The 28,000-nt window shown below is 47.0% G+C and overlaps 1 protein-coding gene across 2 annotated transcripts; it reads right to left on the bottom strand.

Annotated features, from left to right (window-relative positions):
- On the bottom strand, window positions 1–27,995 carry LOC145335752 (protein CutA homolog). 2 transcript variants are annotated; one of them, XM_080181474.1, is made up of 7 exons: window positions 27,930–27,995; window positions 18,922–18,988; window positions 16,516–16,664; window positions 9,746–9,805; window positions 8,845–8,890; window positions 6,093–6,142; window positions 1–546 (listed from the first exon to the last, which is right to left on the bottom strand). In XM_080181474.1, exons 2-7 carry the CDS (start codon window positions 18,982–18,984, stop codon window positions 447–449), a joined length of 468 nt encoding a protein of 155 aa, XP_080037600.1. In that variant the 5' UTR covers window positions 18,985–18,988; window positions 27,930–27,995; the 3' UTR covers window positions 1–446. The 2 variants fall into 2 exon arrangements, with proteins under 2 accessions (XP_080037600.1, XP_080037601.1); XM_080181475.1 differs by lacking the exon at window positions 18,922–18,988 and having other exon boundaries at window positions 27,930–27,987.
- Between the last annotated feature and the right edge of the window lie 5 nt (window positions 27,996–28,000).

The raw sequence follows: 28,000 nt of genomic DNA, 5'->3' as shown, positions 1-28,000 counted from the left end.
AACAAACCAGATTGAACTTTTAATTAGAAATTAACAGAGGGATGATCACTAAAGTAGATAATGCGGTCCCCTGCACATGATAAATATCTTCCTTTGTTCTATGCTACATCACAGTGTTATCCAATGACCCCAAAGTCCTTCAGCATTGGCAGCTATTACCCCGGCCAGTGCTCGGAGCCAAGGATCCCCCCCCCACCCCATCCGCACACAGGTCAGGGTTTTTGCTACAGAGATTAGCTTTTCCAAAGCTCGCAGCAGGCTTTGAACAGAAGCAGGCATTAGGTTGAGTTACTGGAGGAAAGCGAGGAGCGCTGGGGGGCTGGTGGGACAGAAGGGAGAGACTTCAGAAGGAAAAAAAAAGTGTCCCAGGCAACGTTAAGGATGAAAAAAAAACTGCAGCCAGTGCGCTCACAGTAAGCATCCCTCCCTCCTCCCGGCCGACTGCTTTATTCCGGAACCACCTCGCTGAGCCACTTCAAGTAAGGTGGGTTTCCCTGGTCGATGGGCAGACTGATCACCTCCGCCACCTCGTACGGGTGAACCGACCTGAGGGAGGAGACAAAAGGAGAGAGGGACATCACTGACACTTGACCGTCAAACCACTTGAAGGCCCACGAGAGGCTTTTCCAGCTCAGGCCACAGGAAGAAGCCATTAGATCCCTCAAGCCCATTCCATTATTCAGTGAGATCAAGGACGACCTGTGCCTTCATTTCATTTGCTCACCTGGGTTCCCCCCACCCCATAATAAGCTTACATTAACACTGCAATGAAGTTATTTGTGACACTAATAAATAAACTTTACCCAAGATTAATGGCAGTTTTATGGTTAGACAACAAATCCTGGCCCAGCTGTGAATGAATTTCAACATATCATCAATATATTTTATTATCATCAAATTCAATATCCTGACCATCAAATACAATATTCAGCTGCATGAGGCATTGGTGACGCTGCACCTCGAGTATGTGTGTACAGTTTGGTCCTCTTACTTAGACATGCATTAAAAGCAGTTCCCCAGGCTGATTCCTGGGACAAGTGGGTTCCTGAGGAGAGAGTTAGGAGGTTGGTGGATTGGTGTTTAGAAGAATGGGAATTTGTATTCAGAGAGAGCTTGACAGGGTGAATGCTGGGAGGCACGCTCTCTTCTCTGCCCACCACAAACGTGTAGGAATTGAGAAGGAAGCAAGGAATTGCCTGCACTCTCAGGCGCCATACAGTGCAGAAGGCCATTCAGCCCATCAAGCCAGGACCGACATTACCCAGGCCCTTTCCTCCACCCCCATCCCGAATTTACCAACGCCAATCCACTTAAGCCACACATCTTTGAACACAGTTTAAAAATAAGGCTTCTCCCATTAAGACAGAGATGAGGAGGGAGTCCTTCTCTCAGAGGTTCGTTAGTCTTTGGAATCCTCTTCCACAGAGGGCAGTGGAGACTGGGTTATCGAGTATATTCAACGCAGAATGTTGATCTACATGGGATTGGAGGGTTATATGGGAGAGGATGGAGTTAAGGCCAAAATCAGATCAGTTATGGTGTAATGGAATGGCGGAGTAGGTTCGAAGGGCTGAATGGCCCACACCAACACCTCTTTCTTATGGTTTTAACTATCTTTGTGTGAATGAGTGCTTCATGAGTGGCCTAGCTGTAATACTTTCAGGGAATGGTTTAGCTCAGTTGGCCGGCTGGCTGGTTAGTGATTCAGAGGTGACGCCAACAGCACAGGTTTGATTCCCATATTGGCTGAGGTGTGGTGACCTCTCAGGTTAAATCACTGCCAGTCACTTCCCCCCCTCATGCGTGCAGAAATGGAACGGCGATAATTATGGGAGATTTTAATCTGCATATTGATTGGATGACCCAAGTCGGACGCGGTGGGCTTGAGGAAGAGTTCTTGGAATGCTGTTGGGATAGTTTCCTTGAACAGTATGTGACGGAACCTACGAGGGAGTGAGCTATCTTGGATCTGGTGTTGTGTAACGAGGCAGGTAGAATTAGGGATCTTCTTGTGAGGGAACCTCTTGGGACGAGTGACCATAGTATGGTTGAATTTTTGATGCAGATGGAGGATGAGAAAGTAGGGTCCCGAACCTGTGTCCTCTGTTTGAACAGAGGGGAGTAAGATAGGATGAGAGCGGAATTGGCAAATGTAGACTGGGGGCGCAGATTGGTTGGTAGGACGGCTGGGGAGCAGTGGAGGATTTTTAAGGAGATCTTTTTTGGTGATCAGCAGAAATATATTCCGATGGTAAAGAAGGACTGTAGGAGAAGGGATAACCAGCCGCGGTTATCTAAGGAAATAAAGGAGAGTATTAAATTAAAAGCTGATGCATTCAGAGTGGCTAAAAGTAGTGGGCGATTAGAAGATTGGAAAAATTTAAAAATCAACAAAGAATGACTAAGAAGGTGATAAAGAAAGGAAAGATAGACTATGAAGCTAAACTAGCACTAAATATAAAAAAGGACAGTAAAAGTTTTTACAAATATATAAAAAGAAGGCTGGCTAGAGTGAATGTTGGACCCTTAGAGGGTGAGAGGGGGGATTTAGTGGTGGGAGATGAGGAAATGGCTGAGGCTTTAAGTAAGTTTTTTGCCTCGGTCTTCACCGAGGAGGACAGAAATAGTTTGCCGGATCTTAAAGAAAGAAGGATGGTAGTTGAGGGCCTGAATGCGATTACTGTCACTAGAGAGGTAGTGCTTGATAGACTAATGGGACTGAAGATGGACAAGTCCCCAGGACTGGATGGAATGCATCCCAGGGTTCTGAAAGAAATGGCAGAGGTAATAGTGGATGCCTTAGTAATTATTTACCAAAATTCGCTGGATTCCGGGGAAGTGCCGGAAGATTGGAAAATGGCTACTGTTACGCCACTGTTTAAAAAAGGTAGCAGACAAAAGGCAGGGAATTATAGGCCAGTTAGTTTAATGCCTGTAGTTGGAAAAATGCTAGAATCCGTCATCAAAGAAGAAATAGCGAGGCACCTAGAAAAGAATGGTTTGATCGAGCAGACGCAGCACGGATTCGTTAAGGGGAAGTCGTGTTTGACAAATTTTTTGGATTTCTATGAGGATGTGACTAGTGCGGTAGACGGAGGGGAACCGGTAGTGTTTTTAGGTTTCCAAAAGGCATTTTGATAAGGTGCGTCATAAAAGGTTGCTACAGAAGGTTAGGGTGCACGGAGTTGGGGGTAAGGTGTTAGCGTGGATAGAGGATAGGCTGTCTAATAGGAAGCAGAGAGTTGGTATCAATGGGTGCTATTCTGGTTGGCGGTTGCTGACTAATGGAGTGCCGCAGGGGTCGGTGCTGGGGCCTCAACTATTTACCGTTTATATAGATAATCTGGAGGGGGCTGATTGTAGGGTGACAAAATTTGCTGATGACACGAAGATGAGTGGAAAAGCAAATTGCGTGGAGGGTGTGGAAAGTCTGCAAAGGGATCTGGATAGGATAAGTGAGTGGGCGAGGACCTGGCATATGGAGTATAATGTTAGTAAGTGTGAGGTTATCCACTTTGGCAGAAATAATAGTAGGAGGGATTATTATTTAAAAGGTGAAAAGCTGCAGTGTGCTACAGTGCAGAGGGACCTGGGGGTCTTTGTGCACGAGTCGCTAAAACCCAGTCTGCAGGTGCAGCAGGTGATCAAGAAGGCGAATGGAATGTTGGCCTTTATAGGAGGGGGATAGAATATAAAAGTAGGGAGGTCTTGCTGCAACTGTACAGGGTACTGGTGAGGCTGCAGCTGGAGTACTGTGTGCAGTTTTGGTCGCCGCAGTTGCAGAATGATATATTGGCCTTGGAGGGAGTGCAGAGGAGGTTCACTAGGCTGATACCGGAGATGAGGGGGTTGGACTATGAAGAGAGACTAAATAGACTGGGTCTGTACTCGTTGGAGTTTAGAAGGATGAGGGGGGATCTTATAGAGACATATAACATAATGGAGGGGATGGATAGGGTAGAGGTAGAGAGATTCTTCCCGCTTAGAAAGGATAGCAGGACTAGAGGGCACAGCCTCAAGATGGGGGGGGCAGTTTAGATCGGAGTTGAGGAGGAACTTCTTCACTCAAAGGGTGGTGAATCTCTGGAATTCTCTGCCCGTTGGAGTGGAGGAGGCTATCTCGCTAAATATATTTAAGTCACAGGTGGATAGGTTTTTGATAGACAAGGGAATTAAGGGTTATGGGGAGAAAGCAGGAAAGTGGAACTGATCCACTTCAGATCAGCCATGATCTTATTGAATGGTGGGGCAAGCTCAAAGGGCTAGATGGCCTACTCCTGCTCCTATTTCTTATGTTCTTACAACAGCCTATGGTCACCTGGGACTCCGGCGACTTTACCTTTAAGCTCCAATTTTAAGGTTATGCCACCTTGTTCTGGACTTCATTGGAGGAAATTGCTTCCACTTCCCCTATCAAATCATTTAATCATCTTAAAAACCTTGAGGGAGATGGTGGCACAGTGGTAATGACACTGCAACAATAATCCAAAGGCCCAGACTAATGCTCTGGGGTCATGGGTTCAAATCCCAATGAACTAAATTAATAAAAACTGGAATTAAAGGTTATTTTCAATAATAGTGACCATAAAAACTCTGAATGAATCACTCATGTACTTTAGACACAGAACCCTACCATCCTTATCTGGTAACTCCAGACCCACAGCAATGTGGTTGACTTTTTGAAATAGCCAAGCAAGCCATTGAATTCAAGGGCAATTAGAATACCCACAGTGCAAAAGGAAGCCATTCAGCCCATCGAGCCTGCATCACCCACAACCCCACCCAGCCCCTATCCCTGTAACCCATGCATTTACCTAGCCAGTCCCCCTGACACTAAAGGGTAATTTAGCATGGCCAATCCACCCAATCCGCACATCTTCGGAGCGTGGGAGGAAACCAGAGCACTCGGAGGAAACCCACGCAGACAAGGGGAGAATGTGCAAACTCCACACAGAAAGTGACCCTAGCCGGGAATCAAACGCAGGTGCCTAGCGCTGTGAGGCAGCAGTGCTAACCACAGTGCCACCGTGCTGCAGTTAGGACTTGGAAATAAAGTCACTGGAGTTTGGAAGAATTTTGGAATCTGATCCGGGCTTAAATTCTCCAGGGCTAACCCTCAAATTATCACTGAGCAAAGTGAAAGCAATAAGTTCACAAATTCACGTGCCAATATTAACGCGTGACTTAGCTCCCAATTTAGCCTGGCAGACAGGCTGTGCTTTGTGCTCAGTGATGCTTTATGCTGACCACGCAAATAACAGTGCAGTGTGTTAGGGCCAGGAATGCAGTGATGGCATTATGTTGCATGGCCATTCTCCTTGCCTTCCTTAGGGATAGCCTGTCAATTCTCAATGAATGGACTGCAGGGCAAAAAGCGGATGACAAGTGTGGCAGAACGCTCTGCATTCCTCCGATACAGGTTTATGGAAACTGAGTCACCCCCACTTTTTTTTATTCATTCCTTCATGGGACATGGGCATAGCAGGCTGGGCCAACATTTATTGCCCATCACTGAGGGCAGTTGAGAATCAAAAAATTGCCGTGGAGTCGCACAGTGGCACAATGGTTAGCACTGCTGCCTCACAGCGCCAGGGACCCGGGTTCGATTCCACGGCTTGAGTCACTGACTGTGTGGAGCTTGCACATTCTCCCCATGTCTGTGTGGGTTTCCTCTGGGTACTCCAGTTTCCTCCCACAGTCCAAAGATGCGTGGATTAAGTTGATTGGTCATGCTAAATTACCCATAGTGTCCTGGGATGCGTAGGTTAGAGAGATTAGCTGGGTAAACATGTGGGGTAACAGGATAGGGCCTGGGTGGGATTGTGGTTGGTGCCAAATGGCCTCTTCCTGCACTGTAAGGATTCTATGAATCACCAGATTGGGTAAGGGTGGCAGATTTTCTTCCTTAAAGGACAGGTGGGATTTTCCAACAATCGACAATGGTTTCATGGTCATCAGCAGATTCTTAATCCCAGATATTTTTTATTGAATTCAAATTCCACCATCTGCTAAACCAGGTCCCCCAGAACATTAACTGAGTTTCTGACTTAACGATTATACCACTAGGCAGTCGCCTCCCCCATGCCACTTACCGCACGTAGTCTGATAAATTGCCAACCTTGGTACTTCGTGTTTTAATCATCTGTTCAAAAGGCAAACAGAAACTGTGGTGAGAATGTGAGGGTTTTACCAAACTCCAACTGGTGACACAGTGGTTAACTCTCCCACTTTTTGAGTCTGAAAATGATGGGGATCAGACCAATCAAAAAAATCACAGTCCAAATATGTGCAGGTTAGGTGGATTGGCCATGTTAAATTGCCCCTTAGTATCAGGGGACTAGCAGGGTAAACACGTGGGGATAGGGCCTGCGTAGGATTGTGGTCAGTGCAGTTTTGACGGGCCGAATGGCCTCCTTCTGCACTGTAGGGTTTCTATTCTCTGGATCTAAACACTAGCATGGTCCAGCTGGGCTGAATGGCCTGCTGACACACTAAATGCTATCACCCCGCCTCTGGTCTGCTGCGCAATTGACAATTTTCCACACCCAATTAACTGGACCAGTCAGCGTTCTGGAAACACAGTACTTTCAAAGCCAACGCATTTGCTGAACCCACCATTTTCAGCCTCACATCTATTCTGATAATGCACTGTTCCACACGGGAACAAAACTGACCAGAAACAAAAGAATAAAACCCTGCACTGACACGCTGTGTAACCTATACTGGAACCCCAGAGCCTGTCTGTAACTCAACAAGATGTTCTACAGCTGATTTTGATCACCTCTCTCCTGGAAACATGATCGCTGACAGATAAAGAGCCTGACTCTCCGACTGTTATTCTCACAATACTTAAAAAACTGCAACGTTCAGTAAAGACCTGCTGACCCCACAGTAATGAAACTCCGATCATCCCCCTCCTGCTGAATCAGAACGGCTGACAGATAAGGAACAGACTATTTCCATCTTCAGCTTGCTGAGTAGACAGGAATTGTGCGTTATTAACAAAACGCAATGGGTGTGCAGCACAGGAACAGGACACACCTTAACCAGGACCTGTTAGTATTTGCACCCCACTGGACCCCCCCACCTCCATCCTTCCCCATTTAAATCTATCACCATAATCCTCTATCCTCTTTGCTTCTACCCCTGACTGTCTGCCTTCCTGCTGAATGCGCCTACATTACACTCCCTGTGGTGGCTGGCTCTCACCACTCTCAGGGTCAAGAGTTTTCCTCAGAATTCTCTTTACTTTGCCAGCCACGACGGGACTTATCTCATCTCCTCCAGCCCCATTTTTCTGGCCATGCCCTTTCCCACGTCTTACTATGTCTTCGCTCTCCTCTTTCGTCATCTGCAGGGTTGTCAGTGATCAGCCCTTGGGTCACTGTCTGTGTGGAGTCTGCATGTTCTCCCCACATCTGCGTAGGTTTCCTCCGGGCACTCCGGTTTCCTCCCACAGTCCAAAGATGTGAAGGTTCGGTGGATTGGCCAAGCTAAATTGCCCCTTATCATCCAAAGGTGTGCAGGTTCGGTGGATTGGCCATGTTAGATTGTCCCTTAGTGTCCCAAAACGTGCAGGTTAGCTGGATTGGCCACGGTAAATGCACAGGGGATAGGATGGGGGAGGGGTGGGAGGCTCTGTCACTGAGAGTTGGTGCAGACATAATTGGCCAAATGGCTTGGTTCTACTCTGTAGGGATTATGGAAAGCGACGGAAGCCATTCTGTGCATCGATTCCATACCAGCTCTCTCTACAGCAATCTAATCAGTCCCACTCCCACAACTCCGGGAGTTTCCTACCCTCAAGAGTCCATCCAATTTCATTCTGAAATCATTGATTATCGCTGCTTCCAACAGCCTTGTGGACTATGCAACAAATAAAGTCCCCCGCCCACATTTCTTTCCCAAGAATTTAAATCTGTTTCCCTGCAATCAGTTGATGGGAGCCGGACTTCTTTGACTGCCTTATCGTGGACGACCCTAAGTGATTAAGAAGGCATTTTGTCCTTTATTGCAAAGGGATTGGACTTTGAAAAGATCTCATCTGGAGTACTGCGTACAGTTTTGATCCCCTTACCTTAGAAAGGATATATTGGAGATTCACCAGGCTAATTCCTGGGATGAGTAGGTTTCCTATTAAGACAGGTTAAATAGTATGAGTCTGGTTAACTTGGAGTTTAGAAGAGTGAGCGGTGATCTTATTCAAACATCCTGAGGGGGTTTGACAGGGTAGATGCTGAGAAGGTTTCACCAGTGGGAGAGTCCCAAACAAGGGGACATAGTGACAAGATAAAGGGATGGTCATTTAAAACTCAGGTGCACAGAAATTTCTTCATGTAGAGTGTGGTAAATCTCTGGAATTCACTGCCCCAAAGGATGGTGGAGACTGGATCATTAGAAGTATTCAAAGTGGAGGTGGACAAGTATTTGATAGGTGGAGGAGTAGAGGAATGGGGAAATGGAACAGAAAAGGAGTTGAGGCTGTTGTGTTGAATGGCAGGACAGGCTTGAAGGGCCTGGTGGCCTTCTCCTCCTTCTATTTCTTGTGTTCTTATCTGAATCTGTCAGAATCTTGGGTGACCTCAATCAAATCTCCCTCAAACTCCATTCCTCCCCTCACTGTCCTACTGCCAGGCCAAATCTCTCTGTCCCTCGACGCTGGCTACCTTTCTAATCAACATCTCTGACCACACTGTCATTTCCCAAAGCATGCTGGGATCTGACCTCCAGCTATGAAGCAGCGGAAGCAGTTCTGCTGCCATTAGGGCGCCGCTGCCTTCAAATGTTAATTTGTCACGTGATGCAATTTGTCCAAGAAAGGAAGGTTGTATTCTGAAAACTCACAAGTAGAACTTCGCTATCCTCCTCAATGTTCCCTTTCCACTCGTATCTGCAGATGGAAGTAAAGAAAATTACAAACATTGTTCAGTCAAATCCATAGAATTCCTACAGTACAGAAAGAGGCAATTTGACCCATCGAGTTTGCACTGCCCAAAATCCCTGTAACCTCATGTATTTACCCTGCTAATCCTCCTGACATTACAGTCAATTTACCACGGCTAATCAACTGAACCCGCACATGTTTGGACTATGGGAGGAAACCAGAGCACCCAGAGGAAACCCACACAGACACATGGAGAATGTGCAGATTCCCCACAGACGGTGACCCAAGCCGGGAACTGAACCTGGGTCCCTGGCGCTGTGAGGCACTAGTGCTAACCACTGTGCTGCCCATATACATGTACAAAACAAAACATGTACTCAGGATGAATAAAATCTTGCATCTATATAGTGCCCTCCACTAAAATGTAAAGTTCATTTAATAGTGTCACAAGTAGGCTTACATTGACACTGAAATGAAGCTATTGTGAAAATCCCCTAGTCATCACACTCCGATGTCTAGGGGACACTGACGGAGAATTTAGCATGGCCAATGCATCTAACCAGCACATCTTTGGATTGTGGGAAGAAACCCGTGCAGACAGCAGAGAATGTGCAAACTCCATAAAGACAGCGACCCAAGCCAGGAATCAAACCCGGGTCCCTGATGTTTTGAGGTGACAATGTTAAGCACCTTGCCACCCTATGGGGTGCAGGCAGGAAAACGGAGTTGAGACCAGGATAAGACCATCCATGATCGGACTGATTCAGGGTGGTGGGCTCAAAGGAATGAACTGGCTACTCCTGCTCCTAATGACTGTTTGTGTGTATGACCTCCATGTATTCCACACAAAGACTCACGTACACGGATGTTATCTGTGGGACAATATTTACACAGGCAGCCAGCTTCTTCTGCACAATGTCCCTGGAGGATTTAAGCAAAGCAAGAAACATTAATGTTAACCATGCATTACAAAGTTAAAGGTAAAGTTACAGTTTATTTATTAGTGTCACAAGTAAGGCTTACATTAACACTGCAATGAAGTTACTGTGAAAATCCCCTAGTCGCCACACTCCAGCACCCGTTCGGATCATTACATCTAACCTGCACGTCTTTCAGACTGTGGGAGGAAACCAGAGTACCCGGAGGAAACCCACGCAGACATGGGGAGAATGTGTAAACTCCACATTCACAGTGACCCAAGCCAGGAATCGAAGCCGGGTCCCTGTCTGTGAGGCACCTCTCCCATTTTCTTGAAGTGCAATCTGCAATGGTGTCAAAGTGGCACCAAATGAATGGACTGGCGGCACTGCGGACTCACGGCACCAGGGATCCAGCCTTGGGTCACTGTCTGTATGGTGTTTGCACATTCTCCCCATGTCTGCATGGGTTTCCTTGGGGTACTCCAGGTTTCCTCCCACACTCCAAAGATGTGCTGGGTTAGGTTGAATGGCCTTGCTAAATTGACCCTTAGTGACAGGGGAATTAGGAGGGTAAATATGTGGGATTACGGGGATAGGGCCTGGGTGGGATTGTGGTCAGTGCACACTCAATGGGCCGAATGGCCTCCTTCTGCACTGTAGGGATTCTATGATTCTACTTTTTTTAAACTACCATTTTCTTTTTGTCAAGGACTCGCTCTGATTAACTAACAAGGCTGCAGGTCCAGGCAAAGAAGGAACACATTTACAAATCCACAGGCCCCTTTGGTTCAATTCTCTGCCGCACTGGGAAAAACCTCCTGATAGTTCCACAAACACTGTGTCCAATTAATTGGGTGCATTGCGTTAGATAAATTTATTCTGTCGACAGACTATCAATCTTAATGCTTCACTGGGGGAGGTTTTAAATCACTTTCAGAGCCTAGTCAGCTACACTAGCTCCAGACTTTGTCTTAAAATAAATGCCCTTGCTCCCAGGAGTGTTTAAAGTAAACAAAGTTCCCTCAGAATAAAATATACTTACCAGAATATATAATTACAGCAGAGATAACCTCTCTCAATACATGCACTCCCTCTTTATAGAATTCAGGAGAAATTAATGCCTTGAGGGGTACAAAGAAAGTCTACAACTTTTTATAATGGTTGCTTAATATTATTTTCTTAGCAGCTAAATCTTAAGAGTACATTATAGTGTTCATAGAATCCCTTCAATACGAAAGGAGGCCATTCGGCCTATTGAGACTGCACCAATTCTCTGATGGAGCATCTTACCCATCGAGTCTATACTGACCACAATCCTACCCAAGCCCTATCTCCGTAATCCCACATATTTACCCTCCTAAGCCCCTTGACACTAAGGGTCAATTTATCAAGGCCAATCAACCTAACCTGGCACATCTTTGGACTGTGGGAGGAAACCTGGAGCACCCGGAGGAAACCCATGCAGACATGAACATGCAAATGCCACACAGGCAGTGACCCAAGGCCAGAATTGAACTCGGATCCCTGGCGGCATAAGGCAGCAGTGCTATTTACCCTGCTAGTCCCTGATACTTGGGTCCAATTAGCATGGCCAATGCACCTAATCCGCACATCTTTGAGGTGTGAGGGGAAATGCGGAGCACCCGGAGGAAACCCACGGAGACACAGGGAAAATGTGCAGACTTCACATAGACAGTGACCCAAGGCCACAATCGAACCTGGGACCGGGGCACTGTGAGGCAGCAGTGCTAACTAACCACTCTGCCACCATCTGTCCCTAGTTAGATGAATAGAAATGCACAAAGATCTGTATGATAACATGGTCGATGGAAAACATGCTGAATAGAATTGCCCCCATTGCAATATTATAAAGAGTAAAGTAAGTAAAATGAAACAATCCATTCAAAAAAATGAATGCAAAATAAACCCATCCATCTACAAGTAAATGCACAATACAATTCCACCTAAAAATAAACGTTGGATACTCAAACAAATAACAAACTAAATATATACTCACAAGTAAAGTATAAAGCATAGTTTCTGTTTTGTCTCACCTAAGAGGTCTACAACATTTCAACTCTGAATCTAACGTTTACCCAAAATAAAGAAAACCTTTTGTTTAAGGTTAACATAACCATTGTCTATTTTATTCTTTGGCTTGTTTTAGAATTCTTGAAGGATTAATTACTGTGTTTTTTGTGTATGCAGGTGTCCTGAGCTTGATAATGAACATTCCCACGGCCTTGATTGATAAGCCTTGCCAAGGTTTTCTGAGTTAATGTGTGTGTGATGTTGTCCCTTAGCGAGGATTCCAATTTTTCACTAGCCAAGTTAAATCCTTCACACCTTAATGCGTTCTCACGGCGTGGCAAAGCATTTCAGGACAAGAATATTGCCCTTGAAGTGTATTTGTTTCGTAGGCAGCCAACTTTCCCAAGCAAGGCTTATAAAGAGCAATGAGGTGGCTAAAGTGAAATCCTGGGTGGGGGAGAGGCAGCAAATCTGATTAAAAATTGGTCCAGCGAGAGAGATAGAAAGCAAGATTTAAGGCCAGTTTCTCAGAAGAAGTAATTAGTGGGGTGCCATAGGGATCGGTGCTGGGACACTAGCTATTCACAATATATATTAATGATTTGGATGCGGGGACAAAATATATCCCAAAGTTTGCAGATGATACCAAGTTGGGTGGGAGGGTGAACTATGACAAGGATGCAGAGATCCTTCAGAATGATCTGGACAGGTTGGGTGACTGGGCAAATCAATGGCAGAGACAGCATAATTTGGATAAATGTAAGGTTGTTCACTTTCAAAACCTGAAGGCAGGTTACTACCTGAAGGCCTGTAAATTGGGAAAGGGGAATGTGCAGCAAGACCTGGGTGTCTTTGTGCACCAGTCACCGAAGGTAAGCAGGCAGGTGCAGCAGGCGGTAAAGAAGACAAATGGCATGTTGGCCTTCATTGCAAGCGGTTTCAAGTATAAGAGCAAGGATGTGTTGTTACAATTATACAGGGCCTTGGTGAGGCCACACCAAAAGTAGTGTGTGCAGTTTTGGTCTCCTTTTCTGAAGAAGGACGCTCTTGCTCTCGAGGTAGTGCAGTGAAGGTTTACCAGGCTGATTCCGGGGATGGCGGGATTGATGTATGAAGAGACATTGACTAGGTTACGATTGTTTTCTCTGGAGTTCAGACGAATGAGGGGTTTGGGGAGGCGGTGGGGGGAGGGAGTGAAATCTCACACAGACTTATAAAATTTTAACAGGCTAGACAGGGTAGATGCAGGAAGGATGACCCCGATGGTGGGGGTGTCCAGAACCAGGAGTCACAGTCTGAGGCTTCAGGGTAAACAATTTAGGACGGAGATGAGGAGATAAGGAAATATTTCTTCTCCCAAAGAGTGGTGAGTCTGTGGAATTCATTAATTGACCCAAGCCGGGAATCAAACCTGGTCCCTGGCGCGTGAGGCAGCAGTGCTAACCACTATGCCACCTGACAAAGATGTATGAGCCATGGCGGTTGTGTGGGCTTATGGGGATAGAGCTGGGTGGTGGGCCTGAGTAAGATGCTACGTCAGAGAACAGTATAGACTCAATGGACTGAATGGGGACTCTATGATTCTATGAACTGGCTGCTGTGAATGCAACAGTGAATGGGTGGCATGGTGGCACCGTGATTAGCACTGCTGCCTCACAGTACCAGGGTCCTGAGTTCAATTCCAGCCTCGGATCACAGTCCGTGAAGAGTCTGCGTGTTCTCCCCATGTCTACTGGGTTTCCTCCGGGTGCTCCAGTTTCCTCCCACACTCCAAAGGTGCGCAGGTTAGGTGGATTGGCCATGCTGAATTGATCCTAGTGTCAGTGGGATTAGCAGGGTACGTGTGTGTGAGTTCAGGTGTAGGCCCTGGGTGGAATTGTGGTTAGTGCGGACTTGATGAGCCAAATGGCCTCCTTCTGTACTGTAGGGATTCTATGAATTGGCCAGTGTGAGTACAGCAAACAATGTGCTTACCTCCTTGACTTTAAAGCAATTTGATATGACAAAGTCACGAAGAACACTTTACTGCAAGACTTCTTTACCCCTTGGTGAAGCCAGAATTGCTGTCACAGAACAGGAGAAGGCCATTCGCCCCCCCATGTCCACCCTGGCTCTTAACAACAGCAACTCTACCAGTCTCTCTGCCCCACCCAGTCTCCTTAGGCCTGTATATTTTCTCTTCAGGTGCTTAGCAAAGTTCCTTAAAGCAAGCTAAGTCGAGGAGTGATTTAATAGGGGTATTAAAAGTGATAAGGAGTTTCTTTAAAGGCTATATAGGGACAAACTGTTTCGACCGGTAGAAGGGTCAGAACAAAGAACAGTACAGCACAGGAACAGGCTCTTCAGCCCTCCAAGCCTGTGCCGGTCATGATGCCCTAATTAAACTAACAACAAACCTCCTGCCCTTACTCGGTCTCTATCCCTCTATACCCTATTCATGTACCCATCCAGACGCCTCTTAAACGTTACTAGTGAGCCTGCTTCCACCACCTCCTCTGGCAGCACATTCCAGGCACCCACCACTCTCTAGGTAAAAACTTTCCCCTGCACATCTCGCTTAAACTTTCCCCCTCTCCCCCTGAACCTGTTCCCCCTTGTAATTGACACTTCCACCCTGGGAAAAAGCCTCTGGCCATCCAGCCTGTCTACGCTTCTTAAAGTCTCCCCTCAGCTTCCACCTTTCCAGTGAAAACAATCCCAGTTTATTCAACTCTCCTCATAGCCAACACCCTCGTGACCAGGCCACATCCTGGCGAACCTTCTTTGCACTCTCTCCAAAGCTTCCACTTCCTTCTAGTAGTGTAGTGACCAGACCTGTCCACAACACTCCAAATACGGTCTAATCAAGGTTTTATATAGCTGCAACATGATTTCCTACTCTTATGGGAAACAATCCCACATAGGCCCAATTCCCATAACCTCACATATTTACGCCGCTAATCCCCCGACACCAGGGTCAATTTAGCATGGCTAATCAACCCAACCCACACATTTTTGGACTGTGGGAGGAAACTGGAGCATCCAAGGGAAATCCACGCAGGCACGAGGAGAACATGCAGACTCTGCACAGACAGTGACCCGAGGCTCAAATTGAACCCGGGTTCCTGGCGCTGGGAAGCAGCAGTACTAACCAATGTGCCACCATGACAAGCATGCCATATGCCTTCTCAATCATCTTGGCCACCTGTGTTGCCACTTTTAGGGTACTGTGGACTTATACGCCCAGATCCCTCTGCAATGTTAATGTTCCTAAGAGTTCTGCCACTTACAGTACAATTCACACCTAAATTTGATTCTCCAAACTGCATCACCTTGCATCAGTCCAGATTAAACTCCATCTGCTATTTCTGTGCCCAAGTCTCCAATCTATCTACATAACTACTTTCCAAACCCACCACCTCTACCACCTAGAAGGACAAAGGCAGCAAACACATTGCCATCTGCAAGTTCCCCTACAAGCCACAGACACCATCCTGACTTGGAAATATAAATTGCTGGGTGAAAATCCCTCCTTAACCACCTGGGCACAGGTCAAGGCAGTGGCTCATCTCCAGCTTCTTGGGGGCAATTAGGGATGTGCAATAAATGCTGGTCTAGCCAGTGAAATGAAACAAGAGAACAAGTATAAGGCCACTTAGAGCTGACATTATGAATATTGGACAGCATGGTGGTGCAGTGGCTTGGGTCACTGTCTGTGTGGAGTTTGCACATTCTTCCGGTCTCTGTGTGGGTTTCCTCCAGGTCTCCAGTTTCCTCCCACACTTCAAAGATGTGTGGGTTAGGTTGATTGGCCACGCTAAATTGTCCCTTAGTGTCACGGGATGTGTAGTTTAGAGGGATTAGCGGGATAAATCTGTGGGGTTTTGGGGATAGAGCGCAGTTGGGATTGTTGTTGGTGCAGACTCAATGAGCCCAATGGCCTTCTTCTAAGGATTTTGTGAGAAGAAAACATACACAGTGAGATTTGTGATTGGAACATACTGCCTGACAGGTTAGTGGAGACTGATTCAGTGGTAACCTCCAATATGGAATAGGAGAAAAAAAAACGAAGGTCTATTGGTATTGGGAGTGGGACTAGTTGCGATCGTTCTATCATAAAGCTGGTACGTGTGTGAAGGACCGAATGGGCTCGTCCTGTGCAGCATGACTTTATGATGATCCTTGGGCAGTTACATGGGCTGGTGGGAAGAAACTGCTTAATCCAGAGACACAGGGTAATGCTCTGGGGACCTGGGTTCAAATCCCGCCACGGCAGATGGTGAAATTTGAATTCAATAAAAATCTGGAATTAAAAGCCTACTGATGACCATTGTCGGTTGTTAGAAAAACCCATCTGGTTCACTAATGTCCTTTAGGGAAGGGAATCTGCTGTCCTTACCTGCTCTGACCTACACATGACTCCAGACCCATAGCAATGTGGTTGACTCTGAGGAACGAGCAATAAATAGGCATTTTGATAACAGCAGCCTAACAGATTTAAATTTGGTGTTTTGGTAACCTGAGAACCAATTCTATTGTGGGGATGTTGCTACTTCATCAGGGGTATAAGAGCTCAACTGCCCTCAGGGATGGGCAATAAATACTGGCCTAGGCAGCGAAACCCACATCCCATGAACGAATAAAAAAAAGCTACATGCCAGGAGAACTGAATAGGTGTAGAGGAACTGGCTCCTATCTCACCGAGCAATGTCTTTAGCAACCGTCATGTTGGGGCAGGTGATGAAGGCCGCTGAGTGGGTACCAGGCACGTAGGTCTCTGTCGCCATGGAGAACAGTCTTACTCCCACACTCCTCAGGCTGGAGAACATCAACAGTGTGAATAGCAGAGTCTGCAGGAGATAAGGGGATAAGGCAGATCAGCGGAGCATTTTCCCATAGTATTATCTGTGAGGTCCAGCTAGGTACAGGCATTTACATGCTTTTTCCACATGAATCCTGCTATCAGGTACTGGTAGTCACGGGGATGCAGAGAATGATAATTGTAGAGATTCACACGCCACATGGACCATATGTTTTTCTTCGATGGGGGAATCCAGGGTGTAAGGTCTGGAGAGGGCAGATTACATTCACTCATAGAAATGGACAGTCAGGAAATTCAGGGTGAGTTGATGGCCTAGTGGTCTATTGGTATTGGGAATGGGACTAGTTGAGATCAATTGCTGGACTATTAATCCAGAAACTCAGCTAATGTTCTGGGGACCCAGGTTTGAATCCCATCATGGCAGGCGGTGGAATTTGAATTCAATTAAAAAAATCTGGAATTAAGAATCTACTGATGACCATGAAACCATTGTCAGAAAAACTCATCTGGCTCACTAAAGTGCATTTATTAGTGTCACAATTAGGCCTACATTAACACTGCAATAAAGTTACTGTGAAAATTCCCTAGTTGCCATATTCCGGTGCCTGTTCGGGTACACTGAGGGAGAATTTAGCACGGGCAATGCACCTAACTAGTCTTTTGGATTGTGGAAGAAAACCCACGCAGATATGGGGAGAAAGTGCAGACTCTGCACAGACAGTGACCCGAGCTGGGAATTGAACCCGGGTCTCTGGCGCTGTGAGGCAGCAGTGCTAACCACTGTGCCACTAATGTCCTTCGGAAGGAAATCTGCCAGTCCTTACCCAGTCTGACCTACATGTGATTCCAGAGTCACTACAATGTGGTTGACTCTCAATTGCCCTCTGAAATGGCCAGGCTAGCCACTCCGTTCAAGGGCGACTACAAATGGGCAATAAATGCTGGCCCATGAATGAATAAAAACAAATGGAGTGCTGGGGAATGGGGAAGAAACGCTCAATGAGGGAGAGCATCACGATTGTATAGGTAAGGGAGGGTCATTAAGCACTCTCTCATTAGGACAAGGCAGCAGCCTCGCCAGTGTCCCTGCCTCACTCAGTGGGGGCAAGAGGAGGTGGAAGAGAGTTAGGGTATCTCTCTCTCTCGCGCACACACACACACACACGTACGTTCACACGACCTTCACAGCGGAGGGGCTTCAATTATTTGATATCCTGTACCATTAAGCAGTACACTAGTAAGCAGCTGATGTTCACAGAAACTGATAACTCAAGTCAGGACAGCCATTACAGCAACTCCCTTCAGCCAAAGGGATTCTGGAAGAACCTCAGGATCGCGGACCAGCACGGCAGCACAGTGGTTCACATTGCTGCCTCACAGCGCCAGGGACCTGAGTCCGATTCCCCCTTGGGTCACTGTCTGTGTGGAGTCTGCTCGTTCTCCCTGTGTCTGTGTGGGTTTCCTCCGGGTGCCCGTTTCCTCCCACTGTCCGAAAGACATGCTGGTTAGGTACATTGGCCATGCTAAATTGCCCCTCGGCATACTCGAACAGGCACCAGACTGTGGAGACAGGGGATTTTCATAGTAACTTCATTGCAGTGTTAATATAAGCCTACTTCTGACATTGATAAATCAACTTCAGGATTTATTGATGACAACCTTACACTCAATGGTTCTTTAGTTTTGGTCTCCGCCCACCGCCCCCCACTCCTCCCACACATAAGTGGAAGGATCTTTCTCTATCCTGGGTTCGAACGTAGCTCGGCACAACAGAGGGCCAAAGGGCCTGTGTTATTCTATGTTCTTTTCAGTTCAAACGTTAGTCTCCCTCGTACAGAGGAAATAATTACTCAGGGATGGTGGAATGTGGAAATGGAAACTTGGTTTAATGTTGTTTGTTTATTAATTTTAAGTTTATTAGCGTCACAAGTAAGTTTACATTAATACTGCCATGAAGTTACTGTGAAAATCTCCTAGTTGCTACACTCTGGTATCTGTTCGGGTAACACTGAGGGAGAATTTAGCACGGCCAATGTGCCTCACCGCCACATCTTTCGGACTGTGGAAGGAAACCAGAGCATCTGGAGGAAACCCACCTAGACACGGGGAGAACATGCAGACTCTACACAGACAGTGAGCCAAGCCGGGAACCGAACCTGGGTCCTGGCGCTCTGAGGCAGCAGGGCTAATCACTGTGGCACCGTGCTTTCCTGAGGTTGAGACAGAGAGAGAGCGAGAGATCAGATAAGGCTCATGAGTGAGAACAAAAGGAAAAATTAACTTACAACCATCGTGGCTTTGAAGGGGCTTAGTCTCAGGCTGCCCAACGCCTGACTGAAGTCACGCATTCCCCTGTGCAGATACAGAATTAGGTTATGGGATAGTATGCTCAGGGGGAGACCACTCAGCCTTCCAAATCTGCAGCAGCTGTTTAGAAAATGTTCTGCGTTCAAAGCTAAACCACAACTGCAGGCCTGGTCTGGACAAAATAGTTTGGCCTTCATCCAGAGCGACAACGCCCTCAACAGGCAGCCCAAGGACATTCAGCTCTGTTGATGGGCGAGGACAGGGCAGAGAGGGAGAAATAATTTCATGCAAACGTGCAGAAAGAAAAACACAATTACTCCCCCTCAGACCACAAATTCCCTCTCCAGTGTTGGCTGTGGCTCACACAGGTTTGCATTTGGATCTGCAAATCAGATTGTGCACCCAAGCATCGCTCCACAGTTTTGAGCGCAATAATTCAGGCTGAGTGCAGTGCAGCAGGAAAGGGTGCTGCACTGCCAGAGGCGCCGTCTTTCACACCGAGGGCCTTCTCAGATGAATCATAGAATCCCTACAGTGCAGGAGGCCATCTGGCCCACTGCACTGATCACAATCCCATCTAAATCCTATCCCCATAACTCCATGCATTTACCCTAGCTAGTCCCCCTGGCAGTGAGGGAGAATTTATCATGGCTAATCCACCTAACCCATACATCTTTCCAACTGTGGGAGGAAAACGGAGCACCCAGAGGAAATCCACACAAACCCGGGGACAATGTGCAAACTCCACATAGACAAGCCAGGATTCAAGCCCAGGTCCCTGCCGCTGTGAGGCAGTAGTGCTAACTTCTCTGCTACCCCACACATGGAATGATCAGGTTTTCTCCCACACTCTCAAGATGTGTAGGTTCTGTGAATTGGCCGTACTAAATTGCTCTTTAATTTGATTTGATTTATTATTGTCACGTGTTAGCATACTGTGAAAAATATTGTTTCTTGCATGCTGTACAAGGCATACCGTTGATAGAGAAGGAGAAAGTGCAGAATGTAGTGTTACAGTCGTAACTAGGGCGTAAAGATCAAATTAATGCAAGGTAAGTCCATTCAAAAGTGTGACGGCAGCAGAGAAGCAGCTGCGGGATGGCTGTTAAAGGTCCCACATCACCCATTTTGAAGATTAGGCAGGTTACCGTGGTGCACAAAGGCTGTGTTGAACCTAGTCAGGAGGAAAGGGAAGGTGTATAAGAGGTTCAGGGAATTAGGAGAGGTTAAAGATCTTGAGGAGTATAAGGACTGTAGGAAGGAACTTAAAAGGGAAATTAGGAGAGCCAGAAGGGGTCATGAGAAGACCTTGGCGGGTAAGATTAAGGAGAATCCCAAGGCCTTCTATAAATATGTGAAAGGTAAAAGGATAAGAAGAGAAGGGATAGGACCTATAAAAGGTGAGGGGGGAAAGGTTTGTGTGGAACCAGAAGAAATGGCAGAGGTGCTTAACGAGTACTTCGCCTCAGCATTCACAGTGGAAGCTGATCCGGGAGATTTTGTTATGGATTTGCAGCTGATGGAAAAGATTGAATACGTGAATATTAAGGAGGAGGATGTGTTGGAACTTTTGAATTCTATCAAGGTAGATAAGTCGCCTGGACCAGATGGGATGTACCCCAGGATACTGTGGGAGGCGAGGGGAGAGATTGCGGAGCCCCTGGCGATGATCTTTGCGTCGTCAATGGAGACGGGAGAGGTTCCGGAGGATTGCGGATGTAGTTCCTATTTTCAAGAAAGGGAACAGAGATAGCCCGGGAAATTACCAACCGGTGAGTCTGACCTCAGTGGTTGGTAAGCTGATGGAGAGGCTTCTGAGGGACAAGATTTACGAACATTTGGAGAGGTTTGACATGATCAGGAATAGTCAGCATGGATTTGTCAAGGGCAGGTCGTGCCTTACAAGCCTAGTTGAGTTCTTCGATAATGTGACTGAACACATTGACGAAGGAAGTGCCGTGGACGTAGTGTACATGGACTTCATCAAGGCGTTTGATAAGGTTCCCCATGCAAGACTTCTTGAGAAGGTGAGAGGGCATGGGATCCAAGGGCCTTTGGCCTTGTGGATCCAGAACTGGCTTGCCTGCAGAAGGCAGAGAGTGGTTGTGGATGGGGCTTTTTCTGAATGGAGGTCAGTCACCAGCGGAGTGCCTCAAGGGTCTGTTCTGGGACCCTTGTTGTTTGTCATTTTCATAAATGACCTGGATGAGGAAGTGGAGGGATGGGTAAGTAAGTTCGCTGATGACACTAAGGTCGGTGGTGTTGTGGATGGTCTGGAAGGATGGCAAAAGTTGCAGCAGGACATAGATAGGATGCAGGACTGGGCGGAGAAGTGGCAGATGGACTTCAACGCGGATAAATGCGTAGTCGTCCATTTTGGCAGAACCAACGGGATGAACGAGTACACTATCAAGGGCAGAAGTCTGAGTAGTGTTGAAGAGCAGAAGGATCTAGGGGTCCGGGTCCACAGGACTCTTAAATCGGCCTCGCAGGTGGAGGAGGTGGTCAAGAAGGCGTATGGTGTACTGGCCTTCATTAATCGAGGGATTGAGTTTAGGAGTCGGGAGGTAATGCTGCAACTTTATAAGACCCTTGTCAGGCCTCATTTAGAGTATTGTGCGCAGTTCTGGTCGCCTCACTATAGGAAAGATGTAGAAGCTATTGAGAGGGTACAGAGGAGATTTACAAGGATGTTGCCTGGACTGGGAGGCATGCCTTATGAAGTTAGGTTGAGGAAGCTGGGACTCTTTTCCCTGGAGAGACAAAGGTTGAGAGGCGACCTGATAGAAGTTTACAAAATGTTGAGAGGAATAGATAGGGTGGACTCTCAGAGGCTATTTCCCCGGGTTGAAAAAATGGTTGCTATGAGAGGACACAGATTTAAGGTACAGGGAGGGAAGTTCAGAAGTGATGTTAGGGGTAAGTTTTTCACTCAGAGGGTGGTGAGTGAATGGAATCGGCTGCCGTCAGTGGTGGTGGAGGCGAACTCGCTGGGGTCTTTTAAAAGACTTCTGGATGAGTATATGGGGTTTAATGAGATTGAGGGTTATAGATAGGTCTGTAGGTTGGTAGGTGTTGATGTGATCAGCACAACTCGTGGGCCGAAGGGCCTGTTTGTGCTGTAGTGTTCTATGTTACCCCCGCATTGCCTGGTCAACAGTGAGCACTCGATCAGACTCAGAAGATTATCTGTGAGCTTGCTGTTTGTTGGACATTCCACTGATCAATTTTATAAATTACAACAGTAATAAAATTCTGGAGAAGTACTGCGTTGGCTGTGAAGCGCTTTGGTAAATACTGAGATCATGAAAGGCACCATTTAAATGCAGGTCCCTCTTGAATTTTGTTTTCATTTGCAAGCTTGGAAAGAGAGTGGATTACTCGATAGGTTATTTTGCTAGTCCCAGGAGTTACAATAGGATGAATGACCAATGATAGTATGTTGACCAGGATATTAAGAGAATGTTGGCCTTTTTATTGTTAAAAGTAATGCATTTACATCCAACCCCGAATGGGTAGGTGGGACCCTGGTTCAGCATCCGTTTGAAATGTTGAATGTCCGATAGTGCAGCACTCCTGCGGAACTGTACTGAAACGTTGGCCTTTGCATAAAACCACCAGTTCCTTGTTTCAAGATTGAGTGACACCAAGAGAGCCAAGTGGATTTAAGAGGCAACTGGACGTGGAGACAAGAGGGGTACGGTGGAAAGACACCCGACTGGAATCGAGATCCCACATCACACTGGGGTGGCACGATGGCGAGCGGCACAGTGGTTAGCACCACTGGGACCCAGGTTCAATTCTGGTCTTGGGTCATTGTTTGTGTGGAGTCTCCATGTTCTCCCCGTGTCTGTGTGGGTTTCCTCCATATGCTCTGGTTTCCTCCCACAGTTCAAAGATTTGCAGGTTAGGTGAATTGGCCATGCTAAATTAGTGTCCAAAAACGTATCATTTAGATGGGTTAGCACAGGGTTATGGGGATAGGGTGGGAGGAAGAGGGGGTCTTTCGGGTCAAACCAAGTAGACAAACTCAAGTTACATTAGGATAAAGTAAAAGGGGCAGCTCCCCAAAAGGAAGGGGAATGGCCCAAACAAAAACAAAAGTACAAAGGAAACTTAAGACACATCAAATCAAAATGTGATTGTCAGGGTCTATAACGCACCTCGGCCCCTGCAGTGCCCAACAGGCACGGAAGGCGTGGACTGTGCCCGTGGACACCGCATGCTCCCTCTCCAGGGACACCTGGCCGTGAGTATCGCTGCGGTAGAGGGGCAGACAGTCAGGACGGACGCCGCCCCCCCCCCCTCCCCCCACCGATCGCCCGCTGCCTGGACCTATTGATGGCGCGTCTCGCCAGGCCCAGGAGCAGGTTCACGAGGAGACTGGCATCCCGACCCTCCCCTCTCCGCACCAGGTGTTGTAGATCAGGAGCGTGGGACTGAAGTGCAAACAAAACATCAATAAAAGGTGTTTCAGAAAATCAAAAAGGGTGTGCAATCTATAACTTGAAACGTAGACGTGGTCCACGGACTCCACGAGGCCACAGAAAGGGCAGTCTCGGAAGTCCATGAACCAGTGAATCCTATGGTTGTACGGCACCGCTGTGTGCAGCAGCCTCCACCCCAGGTCCCCAATGTAATTGGGGGACATCCCTCCATAGAGTGACCTCCATTGGGGACCTCCGCCACCTGGCGGCAACAAGGCCCGCCAAGGTATATCCGGGCGACAGGCGAGGACGCGGTAGTGGAAGGTATGCAGCAGCGGCAGCCCGTGCTGGAAAAAGGCACAGAGGACATTTCCGCGAGACGGCTCATGCTGTGGGGCATCTGACCCGGGGAGGGGGGTCTAGGCTTCAGGCCAATGTGGAAACCCGTCCGAACAGAGATACCCTGTCAGAGAGTCAGTACATGCTCAATGGGCCAAGTGGCCTCCTTCTATATTGTCCGAATTCTATGACACTATGGGTGAGCAGATTCAGTCACTGACTCAGGGTCACAGAGTAAAGATGCACATGTATGTCTGGGGCTCTCCTTTGTGTGAACAGTCAGAGGCTTTTTCCCAGGGTGGAGGTGTCAATTACAAGGAGGCACACATTCAAGATGAGAGGGGGCAAGTTGAAGGGAGGTGTGCGGGGGAGGTTTTTAACGCAGAGAGTGGTGGATGCCCAGAATGCGCCACCAGAGGTGGTGACGGAAGCAGGCACATTAGCAACATTTAAAAATGTATCTGGATGGGTACATGAATAGGGAGGGAATAGAGGAATACAGACCGAGTAAAGGCAGAAGTTTTCTTTTAGTTTAGTTAGGGCATCATGATCGGCATGGACTTGGAGGGCTGAAGGGCCTGTTGCTGTGCTGTAATTTCCTTTGTTATTTGAACGAATGTTTTCTACATTTAATTAGATCTGCTCCCTGAGGCCAGAAGTGAAAGTGGGGGGGGAAGCTGTAGTGATGTGTTTCTTTCACCTAACTCTGCAATCAGCTGAAATAGAGAGCAGGGGACCAGGATGACAAAGATGATGAATCTGCATTTAGCTGAAGCCTTGATGTTAAGCTTAGATATCTACACGAGACTCGGGAGAGGTAATTAGCATTCAGTAATGTCATGTGGGTGCATCTTTAAGAAAGGTTTTGTTTAGAAAACCATGCAGCTTACAGCTTCAGCAATGTCACCGGGGGTGGGAAAGGGATACAGCTATGCTGTGAAGGTCAGGCAATAGGGCTTTTTTCCTTTGGACTTTCAGTGTTTTGGGGAGCAGCTTAGCAGCAAGCTAAGAAGCAGTTTCTTTCTCTCCCTCTCCTCTTTAAGAAGTGGTGTTTTGGGAAACAGATTCAACTACAACCTCCTGAGTTTCTCCACAAGGGATTTTCAGCACTCAATCCAGGAGGCTGGATTCCTGTAACAAGTGGCCATTAACCCATGCTGTATTGTGTTTATTTGGAGGGTTTTGTGTATTGGATGTTGGCTTTGTTTGAAACACATTAGAGATATTTCCTTATGAGTTATACATTATTGTGGCGGTTGTTTTCTGATTGTAATGGTTAAAAGTTCTTGCTAAGTGTCTTACTCTACATGGCAACAATATTCTTCATTAAACTTTGTTTTTGATAGAAGTTCCTCGTGGGTCAGTTGAATCACAGCTGGAGTGAAACCTCTCAGGCTCATCCCAGCCACATTCAACCTAAAACGTTACAGGTCAGGCGAGCTTCATAGAACGCTGTGAAATATCCAACCCGACTTGTAACAATAACACATCCTTACTGATATATCAGTAGTAGGCTGTATCAGCAGCGGTTTCTCCTGCTTGATCTCTGAACGTGTAAGCCTGAACCTATGGGCTCCTCGACGATTTAGTGGGTGCGCTGCACCATTCAGTCAGATACTGAGTCAACTCACTGTCAAAATATCCCTGGGCATTATATATACCTGACACGGGAGCTCTGGGCAATAGTTCCGTTATTCATTCTCAGACATCGGCTTTGTTGGCTGGCCAGCATCTATTGGCCATCCCTAGTTGTCCGAGAGAAGTTAAGAGTCAACCACATTGCTATGGCTCTGGAGTCACATGTAAGTCAAATCAGATAAGGACAGCAGATTTCCTTCCCTAAAGGACATCGGTGAACAAGAAGGGTTTTTCTAACAATCGACAATGGTCGATCAGTAGATTCTTAATTACAGGTATTTTTTATTGAATTCAAATTCCACCATGGTTGGATTCAAACCTGGGCCCCCAGAATATTAGCTGAGTTTCTGGATTAATAGCTAGTGATAATACCACTAGACCATCACCTCCCCTGTTGTTCAAACAGGTTATCTGGTTACAATCGCAGTGCTGTTTGTGAGCTGGTCAAGGTCAAATATAGAAACTAGATTGGCCATTCAGCCCTTCGAGTCTGTTCTGCCATTCATTATGATCATGGCTGATCAAGTTCAATCTCTCGATCCCACCTTCCCCCCAATATTCCTTGATCCCTTTAGCCCCAAGAGCTATTATCTAATTTCTTCTTGAAATCATGCAATATTTTGGCCTCAATTACTTTCTGCAGTAGTGAATTCCACATATTCACCACTCTCTGGGTGAAGAAATTTCTCCTCACCTCAGTCCTAAAAGGTTGCCCCTTATCCTCAAATTATGAACCCGTAATTCTGGACTCCCCCACAATAGGGAACACTCTTTCTGCACTTATCCTGTCTAATGGCTGGTGGCATTTTATAAATTTCTATGAGATTCCCTCTCACTCTTCTAAACTACAGCGAATATAATCCTAATTGACTTCGTCTCTCCTCATATGACAGATCTGCCATCGCAGGAATCAGCCTGGTAAACCCTTGCTCTACTCCCTCTGTAACAAGGACATTCTCCTTCAGATAAGAAGACCAAAACTGCACACGATACTCCAAGTGTGACCTCACCAACGCCCTATACAATTGCAGTAAAACATCCCTATTCCTGGACCATATTTGGCTATGGTTTCCCCCCCTCCAACCTCCACAAGGTCAAATACCTCACCAATCCTTCTAAACCCACAACTTCTACTACCTAGAAGAACAAAGGCAACAGATGCATGGAAACACCGCCACCCGGAAGTTCCCCTCCAAGTCACTCACCATTCTGACTTGGAAGTATATCAACCGTTCCTTTACTGTCCCTGGGTCAAAATCCTGTATCTCCCTCCCTAACACCACACAGACTGCAGCTCACCAACCCCCATCACAACGGCAATTAGGGATAAGGGTGGACAATAAATGCTGGCCTAGCCAGTGACTCCCACGTTCCATGAACAAATAAACAAAAAAGTTAAATCCTCATGCCTCACAGCGAAGATGGTTCCATAAGGAGTTTTGAAAGCTATACTGCCATTGGAGACAGTCCAGAGAAGGTTCATTCGCTTGATCCTAGGTATGGAGGGATTTTCTTATGAGGAGACGTTGAGTAAGTTGTGCCTGTACTCATGGAAGCTTATAAGGACGAGAGGCAACCTTATTGAGACATATAGGATCCTTAGGAACCTAGACAGGGTAGATGCTGAGAGGTTGTTTCCACTTGTGGGAGAGTCTAAGGTCAGAGGGTATAATCTCAGAGTAGGGGGTCACCCATTTCAGACAGGAATGAGGAGGAATTTCTTCTCTCAGAGGGTAGTGAATCTGTGGCATTCTTTACTGCAGTGAGCTGCCAAGGCTGGGTCACATGTTCTAGGTGTCAGCCTAGACCGACAGTAAGGGAGTCAAGGGTTATGGGGGGTAGGGTGGGAAACTGGAGTTGAGGATTATCACATCAGATCAGTCATGATCTCATTGAGTGGTGGAGCAGGCCTGCTTCATGGGTAAAATGCCAATGGGCTACCTGGGCCCTTGGAAACGCCAGCAAAAAATGGAGTGGGGGGAGCAAGAGAGAGGGAGAAGACCGACCCTGGTTAATTATAAACCAAAAGAGAAAATGCTGGAAAATGTCAGCAAGTTTGGCCACATCTGTAAGGAGAGAAAAGAGCTGACATTTCGCGTCAAAGCTCCCTCTCCCTCTGTGCCAGGGAGCCGGTTCGAGTCCTGGTTTTGAGGCTCAGGTCCATAGACTCTCGGCTGAGGAGGGGATTTAAAGAGAAACAGCGGTATTTCTCTCTCTCTCCTTCCCCCACTGGGAGAGTCACACAGCCGGGTCTGGATTAGGAGGAGGCCATTCTACCCCTCGAGCCATTCACTCGGCTGTTGGGGCTGTGAGCTCTACGCTGCCACCTCCTTACGGAGAGACTGTAGGCCTCTGCCGGGAGTTTGAACCCGGAGACGCTGGCGCTGTGAACCAGCAGCACTAACCCAGTGAGCTATCAGCCAGCGCGGTCTGCCTCACCCTCACTGTGAGGATCTCTCTCTCTCTCCCAGTACAGAGTTTACTGTCTATTCTCTCACTCAGTATTAGGTTACCATCGCCTCGCGCTCTAACATTACTCTATTATTTTATATTTTTTATATTTCGTTTTTTTTCTCCCTCACCCGCTCCAACGTCAACGGCTCCGGGTCACCGACGTCATCACGCACGGTGCGTGGGGGCGGGTCCCAGAGAG

This window comes from Carcharhinus amblyrhynchos, unplaced genomic scaffold (genome assembly GCF_965287045.1).
Source record: "Carcharhinus amblyrhynchos unplaced genomic scaffold, sCarAmb.v2.hapA scaffold_40, whole genome shotgun sequence".
NCBI lineage: Eukaryota > Metazoa > Chordata > Chondrichthyes > Carcharhiniformes > Carcharhinidae > Carcharhinus > Carcharhinus amblyrhynchos.
Note: the sequence above shows the minus strand (reverse complement) of the source record. Positions and strands in the feature narration are given on the sequence as shown.

Coding starts and splice junctions, on each gene's coding strand:
- LOC145335752 (XM_080181474.1), bottom strand. CDS start 18,984: ATGCGTGACTTCAGTCAGGCGTTGGGCAGCCTGAGACTAAGCCCCTTC. Junction 9,806..16,515: donor GTTGCTAAAGACATTGCTCG/GTGAGATAGGAG, acceptor TAAATCCTCCAG/GGACATTGTGCAGAAGAAGC. Junction 8,891..9,745: donor GTCCCACAGATAACATCCGT/GTACGTGAGTCT, acceptor TTCCATCTGCAG/ATACGAGTGGAAAGGGAACA.